Source organism: Panicum virgatum, chromosome 7N (genome assembly GCF_016808335.1).
Source record: "Panicum virgatum strain AP13 chromosome 7N, P.virgatum_v5, whole genome shotgun sequence".
NCBI classification, from domain to species: Eukaryota; Viridiplantae; Streptophyta; class Magnoliopsida; order Poales; family Poaceae; genus Panicum; species Panicum virgatum.
In genome coordinates this window covers 18,573,395-18,596,368 of record NC_053151.1, presented here as the reverse complement: position 1 = coordinate 18,596,368, position 22,974 = coordinate 18,573,395, and the positions used below count along the sequence as shown (strand labels likewise).

Sequence of the window (22,974 nt, the reverse complement as noted above, 5' to 3'; positions counted from 1 at the left end):
CCGTGGAGGAGTGGCTGGCTTTTAATGCCTCCGTACGGCGAGTGGTTCAGCGGCGGGGCCGTTTGTCCCTTATGCCGAGAGGTGGCCTCGAGCGAGGCGGAGATGAGTTACACCCTCGAGGGTAGGTTTTCTACCCTTGAGCGAGGCGGAGATGTTTTGCCCGCTCGAGGGTTGGTGCGTGTAACACCCGGTTTATAAAAGGACATAAACCGAGCAATCATATACGTGCCAGGATCAAGTCACACGTATATACAACAGAATGAACAGTATATCACAGCACATATCACGTAAAAGATATAATAAAGCGAGTACAAATGTTATTTATTACATTAATGACAAAAATGTCTGATACAGCGGAAGCGAAGTACAAATACGATAAAACTCTCCGAAGCTGAGCAGGGCGCCACAGGGACGTCGACTGGGAGACGAAACACCTAGAAGTCCTCGTAGTCCTGGTAGCGCTGAGCGAACTCCCTCGCGTCGGCAGGAACTGAGTAGTAGTAGCGTATCCCCAAGAGGAAAAAGTAGAGAAGAGGCAAGAGTGAGTACACAACTTGTACTCAACAAGTATAACACAAACTATGAGGCTCTAAGATTGGCTGACTGACTGCATTAGCTTTTAAGTCTTGGCAAAATTTTATTAAAGCTATTTACTACAAGTTGATGAATTACAATAAACCCAGTTTCATAGTAATTAATCAAAATTAATCATGTTACTACTGAGAACCAAACCACAACCATACCAAAACCCCGAGAGGCACCCCCCTCATCGGAAGGAGATAACCCCACTAATCAAAAGGAGGATCTGGGCCGCTCATGACCGTGAGCACGGCTATTATACCAGTTTTACACTCTGCAGAGGTTGCACATCTTTACCCACAAGTTGTGAGCTACGCTAGTTGTTCATCACACTTCCTTAGGTGAGATGACTAGCAAACTCACTACGAGGCCGTTACAAAGGACACGTTGGTAAGGTGTAACCGCTAAGGAATCAGGCTCTGCAATGATGGTAACCACCTCGAGGGGTACGCAGACCAAGCCTCGTAGTCTGGCCACCATTGAAGCTCACCACCCCCCATGCCCCGTCGGTAAGTTACTCCCGAACCAAAATGACCTAATTAGTAAGCCAAGACCGTCCCATTCCAGTCTTGGGGTAGCGCTGTTGTCCCAGGTTGTCGCTCTATGAACCGGTCCTTATGGAGAGTGGCCAACCAGGCAGTATGCACCATGCTGGCCCCCTAAACCATGTTTCTAACAAAAACCAATTTTAACGAGAAGTGAGCCACTCAAGCCACACAGAGGGCCACTCTCAGAATTAAGTTGCATATACCATTAGTCAAATTAATTAAAAAAACCAAGTGTGTTATAGCACGGCACCTAGCACAACTAACCAAAATGAAACCCAAAGGATATATATAAAGGATATAAAGTGGCTAGGAGAGTCCTTATAGGCATACAGTATTAAAATGCAGTATGTAAATGTATTTAAAATGATAGGTGGTGTTCATGTTATACTTGCCTTCCTCGTACTGCTCCTGCTGCTGCTCAAACTGGTCAGAAGACGGCTGCTCCGGGTACTGGTACTGGGGCTCCTCCGGTAGCTCAACGTCTACTCACGAACACATGGCCAAAAAACAAGGCACAACAATAAGCATACAAGCAAACACTAACAAAAACTAAGAAACAGTATATCAATACATAAAAACAGCACACTAAACTAGTCTAAAACTATTCTACGTGTTACAACGATCGCGTGGATATAAAGAACGCCTAAAACGGAGCTAAAACGCATAATCTAGGCTTAAAACAAGTTCCAGGGACCTATTTGTAAGAAAACTAGACTTCCAGGGGGATTTCTGGGCTAAACTGAAGACTAAAACGTAATTAACGGCTAGATGCAGGGGCTAACGTGCAAAACCAAAGGCTCTGGACTGCGGGCGCTAAATCTAGGAAGGTCAGGGAGTTTTGGGTAAAAACCGGGACCTAACTGTAATTAGTTTTGCATACAGATGGATCGCGGGTTAATTTCAAGAAAGCCGAGGGGCTCTTTAGCAAAACGTGCAAGGCGAACAGGTATCTTTAGATCGCGATCGTCAGATCTCAATTCGATGGCTCAGGGCGGCTCGGTCCTAGATCTAATCTGGGCCGTTGGTCTTGGATCGGGTGGCTGGGTTGCTTCGCGGGCGGCAGCGGCGGCGGAACGCGCCGGCGGCGGGTTCCCGAGGCGGCGGCCTCGCCGAAGAAGGTCAAAACAGCGCTACAGGGCACTAATCGGGCCGGGGCTTGGCCGTGGAGCATCGCCATGGCATGCGTAGTCCACCTGGCCACTCAGGGGAGGGGATTGGGGCGCGGGACGCCATGCGCGGCGGCGGGGGCGACTCGGCGTGGCAGCACATCGCCGGCGCAAGGCGTTCGAGCCGCGAAGATGGCCCACGGGCTACTCTAGCATGCCAAAAAGGAAGAGTGGGCGGAGTGGGTCCTCACCGAGCTTCGGACTGAAGAGAAAGGCTGGCGCAGCGTGCTCGGTGACGAAGACCGGCAGCAGAGGTGGGGCGGAGCTCGTGGAGGAGTAGGTGCAGGGGCGTTTCCGGGCTCCTAGATCCCGCGGACGGCTTCCAGGTGAACCTGCGAATGTTCCACGGGGTCAGAGAGGTCGGAGTCGCGCCGGCGTTGAAGAATTCCATGGCGGAGCTTCTTACCGGCGGCGGAATGCTCTGTTTGAGCTCTGAGGGCGGCGGCGGCTAGGTTTGGGGGCGGCGCGCTGGTGGATGGGGGAGGTGCAGGGGTTTGTGGCCGGTTTAAAGGAGGCCGCCCAGAGATTGCGGGGTTCGGGAAAGGAATCCGCGGGGATCTCGGGCGGACGCCGCGGCCGTTGCGCGGGCGCGAGGGGAGCGGAGGAAGGGGATGATAGTGGGGCCGGCGTGACAGCGAGAGGAGGCGGGGATGCGGGCGTCGCGCGTGCGGTTGGAATGGCTGACAGGTGGACCGCCTTGTCGGTGGCTGACACTCGCGCGCGTGGGCGGGGCTGAGCGCGGCGAGGGATGGGCCGTGCATGCTTGTTGGGCCAGTGCGGTGGAGGTGGGGCTGGGCCAAGTGCGGAGCGAAGGCCCATTCGGGAAGGGGTGGAGTTGGGCTGCTGGGCTGGTTTGAGTTGGGTTTTTCCTTTTCTACTCTAGCTCAAACAAATCTATTTGAATTCAAACAAAATTTGAATTCAACCACCCAATGCACACAAGCAAATAAAATAAATGCTCCAGCATGAATGCAGCAACAAAGTTTTAATCTAGGGAAAATTTTAATTAATTAAGGAACAAAAATTAGATTAAATGTGAGACTAACACAATAATCCTTAGAAAATTTAAATAAAGCCAATTAAATTTATTATAAAAGGCTGAAATTTAAATTAGGGTGTTACAGTGTGCTACCCTCGAGCGAGTCAGAGATGCGGGGCGCAGTCGAGGGGTCTCGACGGGGACCCTCGAGCGAGGCGGAGATCATCCCGCGGGTTCAACGGGGATGCGAATGGGCCACACGCTGGGCTTCTTTGAGTCCTTTCCTTTCTTCCGGATGGGAAGCAGGCCGTGGGCCTTCGCGGGCTCAGTCGCTTAACATGTGTTTGTGTTTTTCAGAGTGATCTCAGTACCCCGATTAGAGTGTCCCTAATCGTGGTACCCGACAGTAGCCCCCGAGGCTTTGGTCGAGTCAGGGGATTCGGCCAAAGGGTGATTCGGCGATTTCCCCTTTTGACGTGATTGGTGAATGTCGCGCACCCGCTAGACGCGCCTGAACGCCTACCAAGCGGATGTGACAACACGCTGGTCGGGGTAGTACGCCTGCGGGGGGAGAGTTTCGAGGCACGCGCCTCTTTGTTTGTTTATTTCGGGGACAAGATGTGTCCGCGTGCTGAGGGAGGCCAGGGTGACGACGGCGCCTGCTGCTCGGCAGCTGGCACTTTTGTCGCGCTGCCCCGCACTCAGGGCCTTGGCCCTGGCTTCCCTGGTTGCCTTGCGGCGCACCGTTCGAGGGCGGTCGGCCTAAGCCGACGCTGTGCCGCCTAGCCTCCAGGGGCTCAGCTTTGCTTTATTTTGTTCAGTTGCGTCTCGGCGCGGTGACCGAGGGCATCCTTTGCTCGTGAAGTGCCATGCCGTCACGGGTGGCCCAAACCTCTGACTTTCGACGGGCTTGAAACTCGGCGCCCTAAGCAGCTATAAATAGGGGTCTTGGGACTTCCTTTCCTCTCCAACCTCCCAGCTCTGTCTCCTAGCATTACCCAAGTCTTAATGTTTTCCTTTGCCTTTCGTGGCCGGCCCCCAGATGGGGTGGCCTAGCTTTTTTAGGCCTTGGCGCCAGAAGAATGCTTGCGAGCGGTGGGGGAAGACCGGAGAGGGCGTACGCACCATCCCTCAGCTTCAGTGGGATCAGCAGAAGAGCATTGGGCCCGTGGGGTCCTGCTCCTGCGATGTCCCCTAGCCTGAAGGAGGATGGAAACGCCTGACCGTGGTCCTGGCGCCAGGTCCGACGGCTGTTCTTCGCATCGCCCCCCCCCAGCAACAAGGTTGCTCTCGGGGAGACGGCGCGGAGGGTGCTGTCTGCCAGCTCGACCCCCCGCGGAGTCTTCGGTGGAGGAGACGCTAGAACAAAGCTTGCGAGGAGAGTATCCCGCTGGACCCGTGCGGCCTGGGGGCTGCTCCTCGCATCCCTAGCAGCCTGGCCGTTGAGTCAGCCAGGGGCTCGGTGTCCTTTTTTCTTCACTCGTTCCTCCCCAAGACAGGGAAAATTGCCACATAGGTGGCAATGTGTTTGTATCTTTCGATGGCTTCGCGCCGGTAACCCTTTGTAATCCTTATTTGCATTTGAGCAATAAAGTCCTCTTTTCCCTCTTCGGGGAGGATGACCGAGGATATAGGGGAGTACAGAGAGTTACGACCCTCGAATATGTGTGAAGTCTCCTTCGTGGGGGCACGTCAGCGCACCCGCGGGTGTAGCCCCCAAGGCCTTGGAGGAGAGCTTGTGCTCGTCCAAGGGCTATAAACGTTGTCCCACTGGGTTGCCTCACCGGGGTGGCTGTCTAGTGTCTTTTTCAGCCGGCATCGGCACTCTTTCAGCAGGCCTCGGCATTCTTAGTGTTGGTTTAGCGGCCCGGCGTTCAGCTTAACCATCAAGAGAGCGCACGTTAACAGCGGAGGGTTTGGTTAGACACGTGGAGCTTCACAATTGACGGTCATCGACTTATTCGAGGGTGCGGTTTGAACCGTGGTACTCGAGGAGCCCCCGAGCCTAGGCCCGTGTGAAGGCGTTTAGGGGGACCCTCGACTTTGATTACGACCCTCGTCGCCCTTCCGCAGAGAAGAGGGGTGAAGCGCACCATGCTACCCATGCCCGGGCCGCGAGCTATGGCTGCTTCGGTGAGCTTTTAGCGTGTTGTTCAAGCGGACATCCGTGCCCCGTTCGATAGGGGTCGGCTCGTGGTCCATAGACACGTCACATAAAGCGCTTGCGAAGGTTCGCTAGGCGGGGCTCGGACTCATTCGATAGGGTCCGAGGGCTCGATGCTCTCCCTCGATGGGATCCCCCTTCTAGGCACCCTCGACTGGTCTTGAACACTGCGTAGGATGTCTCGAACTCTGTGTTCGAGGGTGGCTTGTATGGCACATCCCTGCAGTCCCTGACTCTGGTGATCTGGGGCACCTGTCGAACCCCCCGAGGGGCCAGGCTTCGAACCCCTGATCAGTAAGGCCTCGAAATGTGATTCCATCGAGGGTAAACAGACCCCTGAAGGAATATTCCGTCTTAACTCGAAAACGACGTAGAGTCGCGAGTCACGCGCGCGGGTCTTCCGCTGGTAGTGGGCGACGTGGCCCGATTCGTGCGGTGCGGTGCGGGCGCGCCTTTTCAGGCGGCAGCCTCGGGCAGACGAAGCGGCGTGGGCGGCGGCTGACGGATGGGATAGCGCAACAGTCGCTCCGTGCCCGCCGGTTACCGTGCCGCAGTTATTGCTGCGTGCGCGTGTGGGAGACTCCGCGGTCATGGGGCCCAGCCGTCAGCGATAGCGAAATCTACCGCATTCAATGCGGCAGATTCGGGCTGTGGCTACGGCTGCGCCCGTCACGTTGAATAAAAATGAAGAGAAAGGGGTGTTTGGGCTCACCTGGTTGTTTGCCTTCGTCTCCCTTTGCCTCCTCTGCCTCCCCTGCATTTTGAGCCCGCAGCCAAGAGCGAAAGGAGGAAGAAGAAGGAGAGAGAGAGAGAGAGAGAGAGCACACCTTAGCCACCCCGAAAACTTCACTCCCACACCCCCTCGACTTGCAGAGATGTCGGACATCCAGGAGCCATTGCCGTGGGGGAAGTCCTCCGCCACCGTGGCGGTTCTGGAGCAGCGGGTCGCCGACCGGCTGCTACCGCGGATCACCGACTCGGGGGCGCCGGCGTGGATTTGCCCGCACCCGGACGAGACCGAGCCGATGCCCCCGCAAGGCTACGTCGCGAGGTTCGTGCGCCTCCACGAGCGAGGCTTCGGCGTCCCCGTCAGCAGGTTTATGCGGGCGTTGTGCGACTATTACGGAGCGGAGCTGCACAACTTCAGCCCCAACGCCATCTCGCAGGCGGCAGTCTTCATCGCCGTCTGCGAGGGGTACCTTGGGATAGAGGTGCACTGGGATCTCTGGATCCACCTGTTCCGCGGCGAACTCTTCGTCGAGAGCGGGCGGGGCCAACCGAGGCGGTTCGCGCGTGCCAGCGGCCTGACGTTCCACGTGCGTCACTCCCGAAGGAACCTCTACATCCACAGCAAGATGATGACAAACAACGCCGGGTGGAGCCGAGGGTGGTTCTATCTTCGGAACTACAGCGGCGCACTCCCGGCGTTCACCAACAGGGTGCTCCGGGAGCGACCACCGAAGTGGGATTGGGGGGTGTCGCCCCCGGCACAACAAGACAAGCTCGAAGTCCTCACCGACGCGTAGGCGCATCTGGCGAGGAAGGGGTTGACTGCAGCGGCCGTTATCGCAAATTTCCACCGGTAGATGGTGATCCCTCTCATGGAAAGGGCCCTGCCGATCTTCCAGCTCACCCCCGGGAGCCAGGTGGAGGGCTCGAGGACATCGTTCAAGCTGCTCTCCCACACCGCCGCCGCCTGGAGGGCAAAGTACGCGGTGGCAGAGTTCCCCCAAAATCCCGAGGATCTTTGGAGGATCAAGATGCGCCCCGAGACAGGGTACATTTCTCTAGTAAGTTTTAATTTCGAATCCGCTGTGTGTTGTGTAGCCCCCCTTTCCTGACTCCATCTCGGGCGTGCTTTGCAGGGATTGAGGTGCGGTACCTCGAAGCCCCTAGTCCCGGAACAACGCCTGATCAACCGCCTCCATGCGGAGAAGATGAAAAGGTGAAAGGACGCAGCGGAGGCAAAGGTCGAGAGGAAGAGGAAGGCGAAGCACGACAAGGTGTGCAAGCTTGCTCGCACGGAGGGGAAGCCGCGACCCGCCACACCCCAGTCCTCGAAGGAGGACGAGGAGGAGGCCTCGGATGCCGAGGACCACGCTCTAGGGAGCGACGGGGCGACTGCGGGTGCGAGCCCCCCACCGACCTACCAGTGGGACGATGACGAGGGGGCACCCGCTGCGCCAGAAGAGACGAGGGCTGTGGCGGAGTCATCGACGAATCCCTCCCTCGAGGGTGCGGAGCGGGAGTCATCCCGTCCGTCAGCCGGTGAGGAGACGCCCACGCCCCAGGTGCTGATCCGTGGCGACGAGGCTGCGGCGGGCGAGGAGTTGTCCGTGCTCGCAGCCTTGAATCACCAGGCCGACACGAGGGGGGCACCCTCGGGGCAGTCTTTGAGGGGTGGCACGGTGCCGCGGGCCCGAAGAAGCGCCACGAGGAAGCGGAGCATGAGTGCTCGATCCGGGTAAGTAAACTTGGGTTTCTTTCTTGTTGCGTATTCGGTCGATTTCTCGATCTTGTTGTCCTCAACTTGAGTTCCTCGATTTTCAACCCTGGGGCCGTCGCCAAGGATGCGGTGCAGCTTGCCCCGGCTAAGGCCCTTAAGACCGGGGCATGCAGCACACCGCACACGGCGCCGCAGCCCCTGCCTGCCGTGGACCTCGAGGCGGCGGCCGCGAAGCTACGGGAGGACATGGCTCGAGGGGCCCAGGCGGCGCAGCAAGCTCGGGCACAGGAGGAGGAGGGCGACGCCGGCCAGAGCGGTGCCGAAACAGCCGCTCAGGCTGCCGACGCCGAGGAGACCGGTTGGGGCGGCGTGGATGACGCCGTCCTGGCAGTCACTGATGTCGAGGCCGGTCAGGGCGATGCGGTTAGCACCGCCCGATCGGACACTGGAGGAGAGACCGGCGGGGGCGCGCAGGAGCGCCCCGCCGACCAAGCAGAGGAGGAGACCCTCGTGCTCGAGGCCCCCGAGGGCCGAGGGCGAGGGCGTCGCAGAGGAGACGGCGTTGAGGGCGCCGGGGGCAGAGGGAGCCCCCGTTTCGGAGCCCACCGAGGCCCGGGACGAGGGCACCGTCGCGGTGGTGCCCACGCCAACGGCGCAAGGGAGCGCGGCGGTGGTGGTGGAGCTGCCGGACAGCAGCGAGGAGTACGGGGACTCGATGGACATCGACCCTGCTGCTGCGGCAAGCGCCGCCGCGCACATTGCCGAGTTCGCATCGGCCAGCACGGGTGTGCTCGAGGCGGGGACGTTCGAGGGTCCCCATCACGGGGCGATCGTCCCGTCTGGGCCCCCCTCGGAGTTTCTCCGCAAGGAGCAAGAGGAGGAGGAGGCCTGGAACACGAAGATGAGCGTTGGTCGTGAGATCTTGCAAGCCCTCGACTGCGCCATACAGCTCCACCAGAATATGGGTTACCAGGTAAGCCAGGTAAATACTTTCCCCGAAAATTGCTCGAATTCGGTTTAACTTTAATGTGTCTTCACCCACGTCTTTCCTCTTGCAGCGGCTGAGGGAATTCTCACACGAGAAGAGCGCCGATATGACCCGGATGTACTCCCAGATGAGCCAGCTTGGGCAGCACAATGCCGAGCTAGTGCTCAAGAACATCGAGGCCAATACGAGAATGGCGGATCTGGGAGCGCCTCAGCAGGCACTGGAGGAGGATCTGGCGCGGGTTGCTGCCAAGCTGCAATGCCTCCAGACGACGCTCAAGGAGAAGGCTCGGGGAGCCAAGGCGCAGAGTGCCGAGCTACAACGCCTCAGGACATCGCTCGGGCAGCAAAAGACCGAGCTCCTCCACAAGGAGGTGGCCATAGCTGCGCTCACCGGCACCCTCTGGGAAATGGGCGAGGCCTTCGAGGGGAAGGAGGTGGCCCTCCAGAACGTGGGGGCCGCTCTTAGGGAGAAGGAAGCCTCCTTGTCCTCGCTCGAAGAGGCCGCTCAGACCCAGAAGGAGGAGGCGCAGAAAAGCATCACGGGTGAGTACCTTTGAGTTTTCGTCGGTCTGTTTCTTCTCGTAGTTGACATTGATTTCCTTTGCTCAGAGCTGAGGCAGAAGGTGGCGGACGAGTCCGCGGCGAAGGAAGCAGTCCACACCACGCTCACGGCAGCGCAGATGGAGTTTGCTGAGCTGGAGCAAACCGCTGTGAGCGTGTGTCAAGAGCTCGAGGGGGAGGGTGCCGTCTCGGGCAGTTCGGTGATCAGCCGCCTGCGCGCGCTGGGCAGTCGGATTGCCGAACACGGCAAAAGCACCTTCCGTCTCAGTGTCCTGAGGGCCCTCCCGTGGCCTCGACACACTACCTCATGGATCTCCAGAGGGTGTCGTCGGGGTACATCGTTCCCGATGATGCTGATGCGGATGCCGCGTCGGCCATCATGGGCGAAGCTGACGCAGCCACGGAGGAGTTCGCCACCGTCCTCGCCGAGAAGCTCGAGGCAGACATCCCTCCTATCGCCGAATTCGACGCCACTGAAGACCCTCAACGGGGGGATGGTAGCCTGTAGGAAAACTGGGCCTCGAAGCCCATGTAATAGATTAGTGATTATTGTAGTCGCACTTTGTAATCGTACCGAGATTTTTGTTGAATTGAGTGTGTGGCCCATCGAGGCCTTTGTGCGTTCGAGCCTATGTTTCTTTACTTTATTTCCGTGTTCTTGTATGCGACTTAGATGAACGTCTGCGAGGAATTTCGCGTTCATAAGCAACGTAGGCGTGGGGTGGTGAGGGGGGTGCCGTATCTCGGAGGCGTAGGCGGCCCCACGACTCGGCCGACCCCGTACCGTAGTTGCTTACGCCTCACGTCCGTTTCTTCCAAGGATACGAGAAGCTTAGGGGCGAGACGGAAATATTTCAAAAAAACATTGGCTATTTTTGGAGACGTTTGGGGGTTCCCCCCGTAGTAGCCCCCGAGGGAGGCTTGGCTTTGCCGAGGGTAAAGCCGGGCGTACCTCAGTGTTAGCGCGCATCTGAGCCTTCGCGGGTCCGGAAGGTTCCCAAAAATAAACAAGTAATGTGTACTTCTTTATTATTACGGGAAATTGAAAACGCGAGCGCAAACAAAGTACAAAGAGCTCGAAATTCTAAGGATAGAAGCGACGTAGCTGTTGTATATTCCAAGCGTTGGTGAGGACTTCGCCTTTGTCGTTCGCTAGCTTGTACGTGCCGGGTTTGAGCACCTCGGCGATTATGTACAGTCCTTCCCATGGATGTGAGAGCTTGTGGCGGCCCCTGTTGTCCTATCGAAGCCTCAGCACCAAGTCCCCTTCGTTGAGGTCTTGGCGCCGGACCCTCTGCGCTTGATACCTTCGTAAGGACTGCTGGTAGCACGCAGAGTGGAGGAGCGCCACGTCTCGAGCCTCGTCCACTTGGTCCAGCGAGTCTTCGCGAGCTCGCTGGTTTTGTTGCTCTTGGTATGCCTTGAGCCTTGGCGATCCGTACTCCAAGTCAGTGGGGTGTATGGCCTCGGTGCCATAGACGAGGAAGAATGGGGAAAAGCCTGTGGCTCTGGTTGGGGTCGTCCTCAGGCTCCAGATGACCGAGGGTAGCTCCGTGAGCCACCTCCGGCCGAATTTGTTCAGCTTGTTGAAGATCCTCGGCATCAGTCATTGGAGGATCATGCCATTGCATGCTCCACTTGCCCGTTCGTCTGTGGGTGTGCCACAGCCGACCAGTCCACACGTATGTGGAAGCTGTCGCAGAACTCCAAGAACTTCTTGCCTGTGAACTGGGTGCCGTTGTCGGTGATGATCGAGTTCGGGACCCCGAACCTGAAGACGATGTCAGTGATGAATAGAACTGCTTGCTCAGATTTGATCTTGCCGATGGGTCGAGCCTCGATCCACTTGGAGAATTTGTCAACCGCCACCAGCAAGTGCGTGAAGCCCCCGGGCGCCTTCTACAGCGGACCGACGAGGTCCAGTCCCCACACGACGAACGGCCACGTGATGGGGATGGTCTGCAGAGCATGGGCCGGGAGGTGTATCTTTTGAGCGTAGAACTGGCAACCCTCGCAGGTCCGCACGACGTCAGTGGCGTCGGCGACCGTGGTGGGCCAGTAGAAACCTTGCCGGAACGCGTTACCCACGAGGGTGCGCGGCGCAGCGTGATGGCCGCAGATGCCGACGTGGATGTCGCGGATCAGCTCCTTGCCCTCGAGGACGGGGATGCATCGCTGCATGATGCCCGAGGGACTGCGCTTGTATAGCACATCGTCGATTAGAACGAAGGACTTGGCCCTCCTGGCAAGGTGCCGCGCCTAAGCACGGTTCGAGGGTAGGGTCCCTCGTATCATCCAGTCGAGATACTAGACGCGACAATCATGTGAAGTGGGGGCCTTGTCAACTTCCATTGCTTCAGCCTCGTCCGCGGAGGTGGTCCCGAAGTCAATGTCCATGGCCTCGGCCTCGTCCGCTGGGGGTTCTCGTTGGAGGGCCCGGCGGACGAGGGGCCCGTCTCCGTCGGATCCGTGAATTCAACGGAGGGCTTGGTGATGTTGCGGGCGAAGATATTCGGAGGGACAGTGGTCCGCCCCGAAGCGATCTTGGCCAGTTCGTCGGCGTCCTCGTTGTGCTTGCGCGAGACATGATTGAGCTCTAGGCCGTCAAATTTGTCTTCGAGGCGGTGCACTGCATTGCAGTACGCCTCCATCTTCAGGTCGTGACAGCTAGACTCCTTCATGACTTGGTCGACGACGAGTTGAGAGTCACCGCGCGCGTCGAGGCATTTGACGCCGAGCTCGATGGCGATGCGGAGGCCACTGAGAAGGGCCTCATACTCCGCCATGTTGTTAGAAGCGGGGAAATGCAATCTTATTACGTACCGCATGTGTTCTCCGAGGGGTGAGATGAAGAGGAGGCCAGGCACCGGCGCCGGTTTTCATCACCGATCCGTCGAAGTACACAGTCCAGCATTCGCCCTGGATTTGCGGTGGGGGTAGCTGAATGTCCGTCCATTCAGCCACGAAATCGGCCAAGATTTGTGACTTGATTGCTTTGTGGGGGGCGTAGGTAAGAGTTTCTCCCATCAGCTCCACGGACCATTTGGCAATCCTACCCTCGGCTTCCCGGTTGCGGACTATCTCTCCCAAAGGGAGAGACGAGACCACGGTGACGGGATGGGCCTCGAAGTAGTGGCGTAGCTTACGCCGAGCCAAAACCACTGCGTAGAGCAGCTTCTGAATCTGCGGATAGCATGTCTTAGTTTCAGACAACACCTCACTGATGTAGTACACCTGCCGTTGGACGGACAGAGCATGGCCCTCCTCTTGTCTTTCGACCACGATCACCGCGCTGACCACTTGGGTCATCGCAGCTACGTACAAATAGAGGGGCTCGCCGTTCGTGGGTGGCGTGAGAATGGGGGCGCGAGTGAGCGATGCCTTCAGCCTTTCGAGGGCTTCTTGGGCTTCGGGGGTCCACGTGAAGCGTTCGGTTTTCCTCAAGAGTCGGTACAGGGGTAAGCCTTTCTTGCCGAGACGCGAGATGAACTGGCTAAGGGACGCTAGGCATCCCATGACCCTCTGTACCCCCTTTAGGTCTCGGATCGGTCCCATCCGAGTGATGGCCGAGACTTTTTCAGGGTTGGGTTCGATGCCCCGCTGGAAGACAATGAAGCCCAAGAGCATGCCTCGAGGCACCCCGAACACGCACTTCTCGGGGTTGAGTGTTACCCCCTTGGCCCGTAGGCAATCGAATGCGACCCTGAGATCGGCAACCAGGTCATCCGCCTTCCTGGTTTTTACAACGATGTCATCGACATATGCCTCTACGCTGCGCCCGAGATGGTCTCCGAAAACGTGGAGCATACACCGCTGGTATGTGGCTCCGGCGTTTCTGAGGCCAAAGGGCATCGTAACGTAGCAGTACATGCTGAAAGGTGTGATAAAAGAAGTCGCGAGCTGGTCGGACTATTTCATCTTGATTTGGTGGTAACCGGAGTAAGCATCAAGAAAGGATAGAAGCTCGCATCCCGCAGTAGAATCTACTATCTGATCAATTCGTGGCAAAGGAAAGGAAACCTTCGGACATGTCTTATTTAAACTAGTGTAATCTACACACATCCTCCAATTTCCACTGTTTTTCTTCACTAATACTGGATTAGCTAGCCACTCGGGATGGAATACCTCCTTGATGAATCCGGCCGCCAGAAGTTTCTGCAACTCCACGCTGGTCGCCCGGCGCTTGAGCTCGTCGAAGCGTCGCAGGCGCTGCTTCACCGGCTTGGAGTTGGGTCGGACATCAAGGGAGTGCTCGGCGACCTCCCTTGGTATGCCAGGCATATCCGAGGGGCTCCACGCGAAGATGTCAGCGTTGGCGCGGAGAAAATCGACGAGCACCACTTTCTATTTGCCGTCAAGGGTGGCGCTGATCTACAACACCTTGTCGTTGGGGTGGCTCGGGTCAAGGGGCACCTTTTTGATACCCTCGGTAGGTTCGAACCTCCCGGCGTGTCGGTGCGTGGAGTCCAAGGCCTCGCTTGCCATTTTGTCGAGGGTGGCTGCGAGGGCCTCGTCCTCTGCTTGAGCCTCCGCGCGCTCAACGCACTCGACGTCGCACTCGTAGGTGTTCTTTGGACCCAGCATCTTGAGCTTGAGGTAGGTGTAGTTGGGGACGGCCATGAACTTGGCGTAGCAAGGACGGCCAAGGATGGCATGATAGGATCCTCGAAACCCCACCACCTCAAAAGTGAGTAACTCCTTGCGGAAGTTGGCTGCCGTACCGAAGCATACAGGCAGATCGATCTGGCTGAGGGGTTGGACGCGCTTCCCCGGCGCAACTCCATGGAATGGCGACTTACTGGGGCGAAGCATGTCCAGTTCGATCCCCATGAGCTCCAAGGTGTGGGCGTACATGATGTTGAGGCTGCTGCCTCCGTCCATGAGCACCTTGGAGAAACGGGTGTTGCCGATGATGGGATCGACAACGAGCGGATACCGTCCCGGATGCGGGACGTAGTCGGGGTGGTCCTCGCGGCCAAAGGTGATGGCATCCTTCGACCAATCGAGGTAGGATGGCGTGGCTTTAGTGACGGAGAAGACCTCCCGGCGCTCACGGTTGCGTTGCCGAGATGTCATGTTTGTCGTTGCTCCTCCAAAGATGAAGAAGGCGTTCTCCACTGGGGGGAACTCGTCATCTCCACCTTTGTTGCCCACATCTTTCTTCTTATCTTCGTCGCGATGCGCGACGCAGTTGTAGTATTTCTTGAGCATCTCACACTGCTCAAGAGTGTGGTTGACCGGGCCCTTGTGGTAAGGGCACGGCTTCTTGAGCATGTCGTCGAACTGGCCTCCGCCGCCTCGAGGGGGGCCTCGATGTCCTTTGTGGTCCGGGGCGGCAGCGAAGGCCTCCTCGGAGTCCTCTGCCTGCCCCGACCCGCGCTGGTTCGGTGGGACCGGCTTCTTTCCCTTCCTCCCCCGCTTCTGTTTCTTGGCGGGGGCGCTGTGTTTGACGTTGCTGCCCTCCGCGGGCGCATCGTCCTTGCGCTTGCTTGACTTGTCGTCGAAGATGGCACCAACAGCCTCCTCGCCGGCGGCGTTGTTGGTGGCAGCGTCGAACAGCTCGTTGGTGTTGGTCGGACGGCTTCTCGTGAGCTCATGCACCAGGTTCCTGTACGTCGTACCCTCGAGGAAGGCATTGATGACCTCGACGTGGGTGACGCTGGGGAGCTCGGTGCATCAATTGGAGAAGCGCCGCACGTAGTTGCGCAGGGACTCGTTGGGCTTTTTGCGGCACCCTTTGAGGTCCCAGGAGTTCCCAGGGCGCACGTAAGGAAGGATTCCCTATCCTATCCTTTCCTCGAAGATATCTCCAAGATAACAACGTCCAAAGGGGTGCAATCGTGAAGGACAGAAACTCTAGAAGATACGAGGAGTCTGCACGCCAAAGATGAGACCGAGGCGAGCCCGAAAAGGGGTAGGCCGGCCGGCCTAGGCCCATGGGGCCGACCGGCCCAGCCCTTTTCTGAGGCGGTTCGGCCTCCCCTTCGACCGGTGGCTTCCTCGGCTTATAAATAGCTCGCACCTTATTCAACTCGGGGCATCCATCCACCCAGAACTCGACGAAAACCTAGGGCCAAGACCGGAGGGAGACGACGGCCGCCGCAAGTCTTCGAAGTTGTCTAGGAGATTGCTTAGGCCGACCCTAGCCGCCGTGGCCTCCCTGCGTGGTTGTGCCATAGCGGAGTTCAAGAGCTAGTTGGATTCATCGATGGTGTGCACATGGTGGTGATGATCCAAACGAATCTATTATGTGAGTAATGATAATCATGTCTTCCGAATCTATTAGCGACCATGTTCTCCTCTTTCAATTTCGTTCTTCTCTTTGGGTTTGCTTCATCTTAGATCTATTATCGAGATAGATCGCTTAGCATGATCTTGTAGTCATGGTGGCTAGAGGTTCATGGCGGAACTACCAGAGGGGGGTTCGACTTGCTTCAGGGTATCTTGTTGAAAGGGGTGGCGTCGTGACAGGCCGTTGCCACTTAGTAGGTGGGGTATCGAGGGATCGGATTGGAGATTTTGAGTTTAAAGATGATTTTGATTGAGATGCATGATTTATCTGCTCGTTAGCTTGAACTACAACTAGATGACGATAGGCCTAGTCATATCTTTGGTTTTGCTATGATTAAGCCTATGTTCATGGATGAGATCAACCTTTACATATTACTCATATCTATTAAAGGTTTACTCTTTATATGCAATCAATGCTTCATGTTAGGATAGATCCATTAGATTAGATGGAAAACCTTAGGTAGTTCTTTGTCGATCCACGGATTGATAAATCTTGGGGGAATACTCTAAGGGAAAAGCTACACGAACCGTGCGCTTGCGGTATACAAATCGGGGCGCTAAGGAGCATCAACACATAGCACCATCTCAATATGGACATTCAAATGGAAGGAAAATTTACTCTGTGGATGTATTTGTGTAATCAATATAATAACTTTGTCCTTTGTATGAAACATCTATTCTCAGTTTGGACTATGGATCATGTGTTGTTTGGTGTATGTCTGAAATTTACCCGTGGCGTTAGCACGTGCATCTTACTAGTAGGATTGTAGTGCTACTACATCTGTACAGAGCATTAAAAAGGGAGGAAACGGCTGGCCTCTCTGTGCTTGTGATTTTTAGAGTCACTTTTTGTTGACAGAAGATTTAAGGATAATGCTAGGACTCGTACGTCCGATGCCCGGTGAAAAAATCGGACGCGAGTCCCATAGCGTCAGGCTTATCTAGACCACCACCACATCCCCTCTTATCCTATATATGCTGTCTACCACTCGTTCACATATCTCTCTCTCTTCCTCCATCCCCCTGCCATGAAGAATTGGAGGGCGGCGGCACTCCGGCGAGCTGCTAGGAGGGTGGCACGCAGCCTTGCTCCGGCGAGCTTGGAGGCACATGGAAGCAACTTGGTCGCGCTCGAGGCGGTGCGAGGTAGGCGGCGCTCCCCTGTGCAGCACCCTCCTCGCTGCTGTGGCCGACAGCTCTCTACGCTCCTCTACCCAGTCTCATCGGGCTCTCATGGCCCCCGCCCCCTCCCTCAACCGCCCAACGGTGGCATGCGGGCGCCGGGGAGAAGCGGTGGCACCGGGAGGAGCGGCAGCGAGCTCCATGTGGCCACAGCTGGCGGTGGCGGTGGCCATGGCGCAGGCATGGCCATGGAGTGCAGAGGTAGAAGACGAGACAAGACGACGGAGCTTGACGATCCATGTTGCAATCATATTTTTCAAGTGTTTTAGATGGTTTATAAGAATGTTGTTTCACGTGAATGTTGCAAAAGTAGATTTAGATATTTTATCTAAGTATTATATTTTCAATGAGAGATTTGAATGTTCCATGTAATATGAAACAGATGTTGCAGCGGATTTTTTTTCTCATCATCAACGGATACGTAACAATAATTTTTCAGCAAATTTTTTTATGTCACAAATGCTAATTATTTTTGACGTTGCAAATGTTTCAAACAAATATTGTAACAGTATGTTCTAAGTATTTCATTTGATCCGATCATATTGCATGCAACATCAGACAATACTGCAGCAGGAATTTTCTCTCTGGTAGTACTGTCTAATAGTAGTGCTCGGATCGGATGTACGGGCGCTAGCAGCTCCGTAGTACCGTAGCAGACAAGTTGAACCAGTCCGGAATGCCACGCCAGGCCATCAGGGCTGTGAGCCTGAACAACCATCCGAAGTGGCATTCACGGGAACAAACACATGCATGATTTCTTGACACGGTCGTCCACGTACGGATTGCGTTCCCTTACCTTTGCACGCCACGTATGGTAGTCGTATGTGATCATGTGGGTGTAACACCCAGGTGTTAATCACCTTTACTTAAGGCTAATCACGACCCTTGAACTCTAAATCGACATGAGAAACTAGTAGTTGAATTTTCTATCAAACCTGGGATGGCTCAGGCTGGACCGGTCCGACCGGTCGGGGTGACCGGTCTGACCGGTTGATTCGGCTGACTTGGGGCAAGTGGTCCCGACAACAATTAAACCACACTCTCTCACTCACCAGCTTACTCTTCATTTCTCACCATCACTCTCTCTCATGCTTGCCCTCTCTGTGCCTCTCTCACCCCAAACCCTAATTCCCCAAATCCTCCCTTTCCATTTGATTCCAAGGCCAAGGATCAAATCGGCGTGGGGAAGCTTCTTCTCCACGATTCCCTTCCTGGGGTGCAGTGGATCCAAGTTCTTCGCGGGGGAAAAGCTCATCCAAGGTATTTTAGCTTGTGATGGTTTGATCTCTCGTGCTAGATGATTTTGGGTGATTTCCTCTAGTCAAACATACCCACTTGCATCCCTGAACTAGATCCTAGATGGGTTTCGGAATTGGTGGGCGATTTTTGCCGCGCCAAGAATTCTAGCTCTTAGTCTGGGTAGGACCGGTCTGACCGGTCGATGGGACCGATCTGACCGGTAGCATGTTTGGGTTAAGTGGTACCGGTCTGACCGGTATTAGGTACCGGTCTGACCGGTGTGGCAGTGGCTGAGAGGGTTTAATACAGGGTAGTTGGTTCAAATAGTTGGAAATTATTTCGTTTATTGATTATTTATAAATTTTATAACTCATGCATGTAATTATCATATCATATGCATATGCATGGAGTTTATATGATGAATATTCTGAATTGTTATTTAATACTCGACCATGTTTGCTCTAGATATGCAAATGTTAGGTTATGGTTAATCTATATAGAATCTGGAGCTAAAATAATGAAAATAAGCAATTACTTTAGTCGCTTTTTCTGCAAAATAAACCACCAGCCAAATGTCTTGCATGTCTAGATATGTCGGCTAAATATACCCAATAGTCGTGTAAGTCTTGCTGAGTATTAGTAGCTCGGGGTTTGTTGCCACCAATTTATTTCAGCACACCCAGACGTTGACTTCTGCCCCTGCTGTGTCAAGTTCATCCGCCGTGATGCAGAGGGGTGGGAGGTGGTGGAGCAAGACCCTTAGGCTAGTCAGTCAGTGGATTGCACACTTGAGGGCAGAGTGTGCAGCCCCTCAGTTTTGCGTAGACCGGTCGGACCGGTAGTCTTGGGGAATCCATGCAGGCTGGTCTGACCGGTTGTGTAGAGGCAGAACACTAGTGTAGTTGTAGGTTCTTTTTCGTTTAAACTTGGCTACCCTATTATAAATTTTGTAAATTATTTAATTTATGTAAATTATGTAAGCTATATGTGTATTTGAACTCGGTTTGTAAAAACTCTTGTATATTGGTTTGTCCCCTCTTTATATTTTCAAGTATTTGTCGTGCTAATACCATCTGCGCCCGCCTTCGCGTGGGACTACCAGTGTTGTTTCGATCGGGCCGTGGGTTAAGAAACGACCGTCAAATTAAACCATTAAGCTAATGCGCCCGATGTGTTCAAATAACGGTCATTAAGCTTAATTTAGAGTTTTAATTTAGCGGTTCCATCACAGTGGGGTCATGGGTAGATCTACGGGTGGGCCGCGGCCCACCCTAAGAGCAAGCTCAAACAACTCTACGCTTGTATTTTCATCCCAAGCCGACAGCTAGCACTTTTTAACTTCCACAACAATTGATTCGCAAAAAAAATCATGTATATTGGACCACTGTAACATTAGATTCTGGATTGGCCACTGTGTAGGTCCGCAGCTGGCCCCATGCCACCTTCTTCGAACCTAGATATGCCGTACGTATCCACATGACAGGAGAGGCCCGTGAATGAACAGGAGTGCGCCTTCTATTTTGTTGATGATCTTCCATGTTTTGTTAATCATAACATGTCAGGACTTGAGGAGCTGGATGATGGATACATATTTCTGATAATTTTTCATATGGTTTTTGCTGTGAAAATGTGAAGCACACCGGAAAAAGATAATTTGTAGGAATGGGGGTCGCCGGATCGGAAAGCAACGGGAAACAAGAATCAAGCGCGCGTGAGTCCACTTGGAGCGATAGATGACTAAACATATATATGAGCATTGTTATTATTTTTCACTTATCATATACTAAACATATGGATTCTATTTCTAGTTTTGAAAAGAATTTTAATACAAAACCAGGACGTATTCCATCGTCCGTGACACATTTCATCCGAGCGTGATTGTTCCGATCACGCCTTTTTTTTAAACAAAATATTAGAGATTAATGGTTGATCTAGAGGCATGTTTCCAAGATAACATGTACAGTGTGCTGCCACGTAATTAAGCACAAATGAAAGTACCTTGTCTCAGAAACATTATGCGTACTAGTAGTTAGCCATGGTACTTTAAACTTGAAAAAGATACAACAGGCATGAGCATGCCGCTACAAAGGCTCTTGTGGCCTTCAACTAGATAGCAAACTCTTGTCAATCATGCATTCATGCATATAATAAGTTCGAACATGGAGGAGGAAGAACGACACACATAAGACTAGAATTATCCTAGCTATACTAAATGCTTTTTACAGCTAGCTAGGAGCAGCTACAATTAACCGTTCGTTAATTCCCTACATCAACAACTAGCATATAATTATAGGCATGCATGCATGGTCTACAATCTACTACACTTCATAACGACACACTCATCAAGTGCCTCCATCTCACTCCCAGGCACATCCGAGCCTGAGCTCAAGATCCAACCCCTCCGCCAACTCCACGGCCTCGCCGCCGCAGCCGCAGACTCCAATCCCCAGCTCCAAGCTCACCTCAAGGGCCGCCGCAGCGACCGTCGACGTCGTCGTCGAAAAGAAGCTGTAGATCACTGGCTCGGCCGCGGCCGTGGGGGCGGCGCAGTGTGGCGGCGAGTAGTTGAGGTTGGGCAGCGGAGCCCTGTGCTGGTGGGGAGCAGCAAGGCTTGGGCCTGGAAGGGAAGAAGGGTACGTCGCCGGCGAGCAGCACTGCCTGAGCCTGGCCCTGTCCCTCCGGTGGACGTTCATGTGGCCGCCCAGCGCCTGCGCCGACCGGAACTCCCGCCGGCAGTAGCCGCAGGTGTAGGACGACGACGACAGCGACCTCTGCGGCGGCGGCCACGGGAAGCAGCCGGCCAGGCTCAGGTTATGGCCCGCCGCCGGCGTCCTTGACGGCAGCTGCTTGAGGGCGCGGCCGTGGTCTCTGCTCTCCATTTTGGTGCTGTGTGCAGCTGAGCTAACTAGTTTCTAAGTGAAACATGCAGATGAGCCCAGGTGCCCAGCTGCTTGTTGTATATATATATAGTAGCTAGTACCCCTCCAGGATTGTGCTTGGTAGTGGAGTACATGCTGCCATTTACTTTGCTCTTGTTTTTCCAAGGTACATTGCTGGCTACTGTGCCCAGCAAGCACTAGCAGTAACTGGACTGCATGATGGAGCATGAGATGCATTCAAAGCATGCAGCTAGCTCATCTGTTTACTTGGGTAGATGGATAGAGAGAGGCTCTGCATGCCCAACACAATCGGCATGCAATTGATGCTACAGCCAAGATACCGTCAGAGCGATGGCAGCCATTCCGGGGAAGACTAAGTGACATGCATTTGCAAGGCGTGCAGGGGCCTTTCTGCACGACAAGACGCCTGAAGCCAGCCAAAGGGATGGTCTCCAGCGCAACATGTGTGTGAATGTGAATCTGACCGTGAGTCCTAGGGGAGGGGACATTGACGCACACTGTTGTTGATTGAGTTCTGTAAACCTGCCAGCCTAGCTAGGGTTTGCTTCTGGCTTACTCCAACTCCTTGCGCGAAGAGGCAAAAGACTGCAGGCGTGTTACCGAGGCACTGAAAGCGTCTATGGCCTTACTCCATGTATCATTTCCTCTCAGTTTGACTGCAGCATTTGGAGCATGCAGCACTTGCCCCTTTCGATTCTTCATTTTCTTTTGGTTTCTTCAGCAAGAGGTAGGAGAGGGCTAATCGGGGCATGATTGGCCAAGGTGTCATGTCCACCTCTGCAGCACATCACATCATCTGTCATGTCCAAGATTAAATCCAGCCAAATAGTATATGTTTTCTTGGGTCAACTCGTTCTGCTCGGTTCTCACTTCTCGGTGGGCAGGGCTAGGCAATTCAGGCATGGGAAGGCATGATGCTCACAGAAAGGTCAAGTACTTCTTACCAGAAATTATTTGAGGCCAAGAGCTGATCTTCTCCTTACCCGCTTTATCATAAGAAATAGACAGAATAGTAACCTGTCTTTAGCGTTTCTTTTATCCTTCTATTACTTACCATTACCAACATGACCTCTGGCAGACAAAGGAGGTGTGCGCTGCCAAGTGTTTACTAGGATCAACGGCCCAGAAGTTAAACAGCTTCACAATGGCAATTTATTTTAAAGGTACGGTGATGATTACAAACTTACAACACATCCCTGGTAATGTCTGGTTTAAATTTCTGGGATTTCTTAGTAACGCTGGGCATAACTAATGATATATGTGACAGGTCCTTGCACGGTTTTTTTTTTCAGTTTTTACTGTCTCCAATGCATGACTCTAGTCATATTCTTTTAATGGATGAACACAATTTATTAGAAATGAAGTAAGACACTTGCCATAAAAACTGTAGTGATTATTTGAAGCAAAAGAGCGCTCATTCAGACTCAGTGAGGTGTTGTTGCGCGTTGGTCCATGGCGGGGCATGTATAGCCTACAGGTCGTGTGTGAGTTGTGGGATGAGGCATATACATACAACCCAACTTGTGCTAGTCATGGACTCATGAGTGACTAGTCAAACTTTTGTATCTTTAGTTTTTCATCATGTGCTACGGAATTTATATGCCTACACACATCTCAACAATATGACAGCCTGAAGTCATGTTTTAAGAAGAAACAAAGCCATTGTTCAGATCTTTATGGATCGACCAGTTCAAAAAAAAAAGCCATTGTTCAGATCTTTATGGATCGACCACTTCAAAAAAAAAAGCCATTTGAAGGAAGAAGGGGGGCAAAACCACAACAGAATTAGTATTTACTCGAGTGTTTTTAATATCATCATCACTCGATTGCCACTGACTGTTTAGGCTGTATTTGTTTTTGTGTGTCTGTTTTGCACCTTAATGTTCTGTGGCCGGCCTGTTATTCTAGTAGACTGTAGTTGTTTCCATA

General features: G+C 54.1%; 1 protein-coding gene across 1 annotated transcript; it reads right to left on the bottom strand.

Moving 5' to 3' along the window:
* Positions 1 to 20,260: 20,260 nt before the first annotated feature.
* On the bottom strand, positions 20,261 to 21,032 carry LOC120680553 (zinc finger protein GIS3-like). The gene has a single exon (XM_039962053.1). The coding sequence runs from the start codon at positions 21,022 to 21,024 to the stop codon at positions 20,503 to 20,505; it is 522 nt and encodes a 173-aa protein (XP_039817987.1). The 5' UTR covers positions 21,025 to 21,032; the 3' UTR covers positions 20,261 to 20,502.
* Positions 21,033 to 22,974: the final 1,942 nt, after the last annotated feature.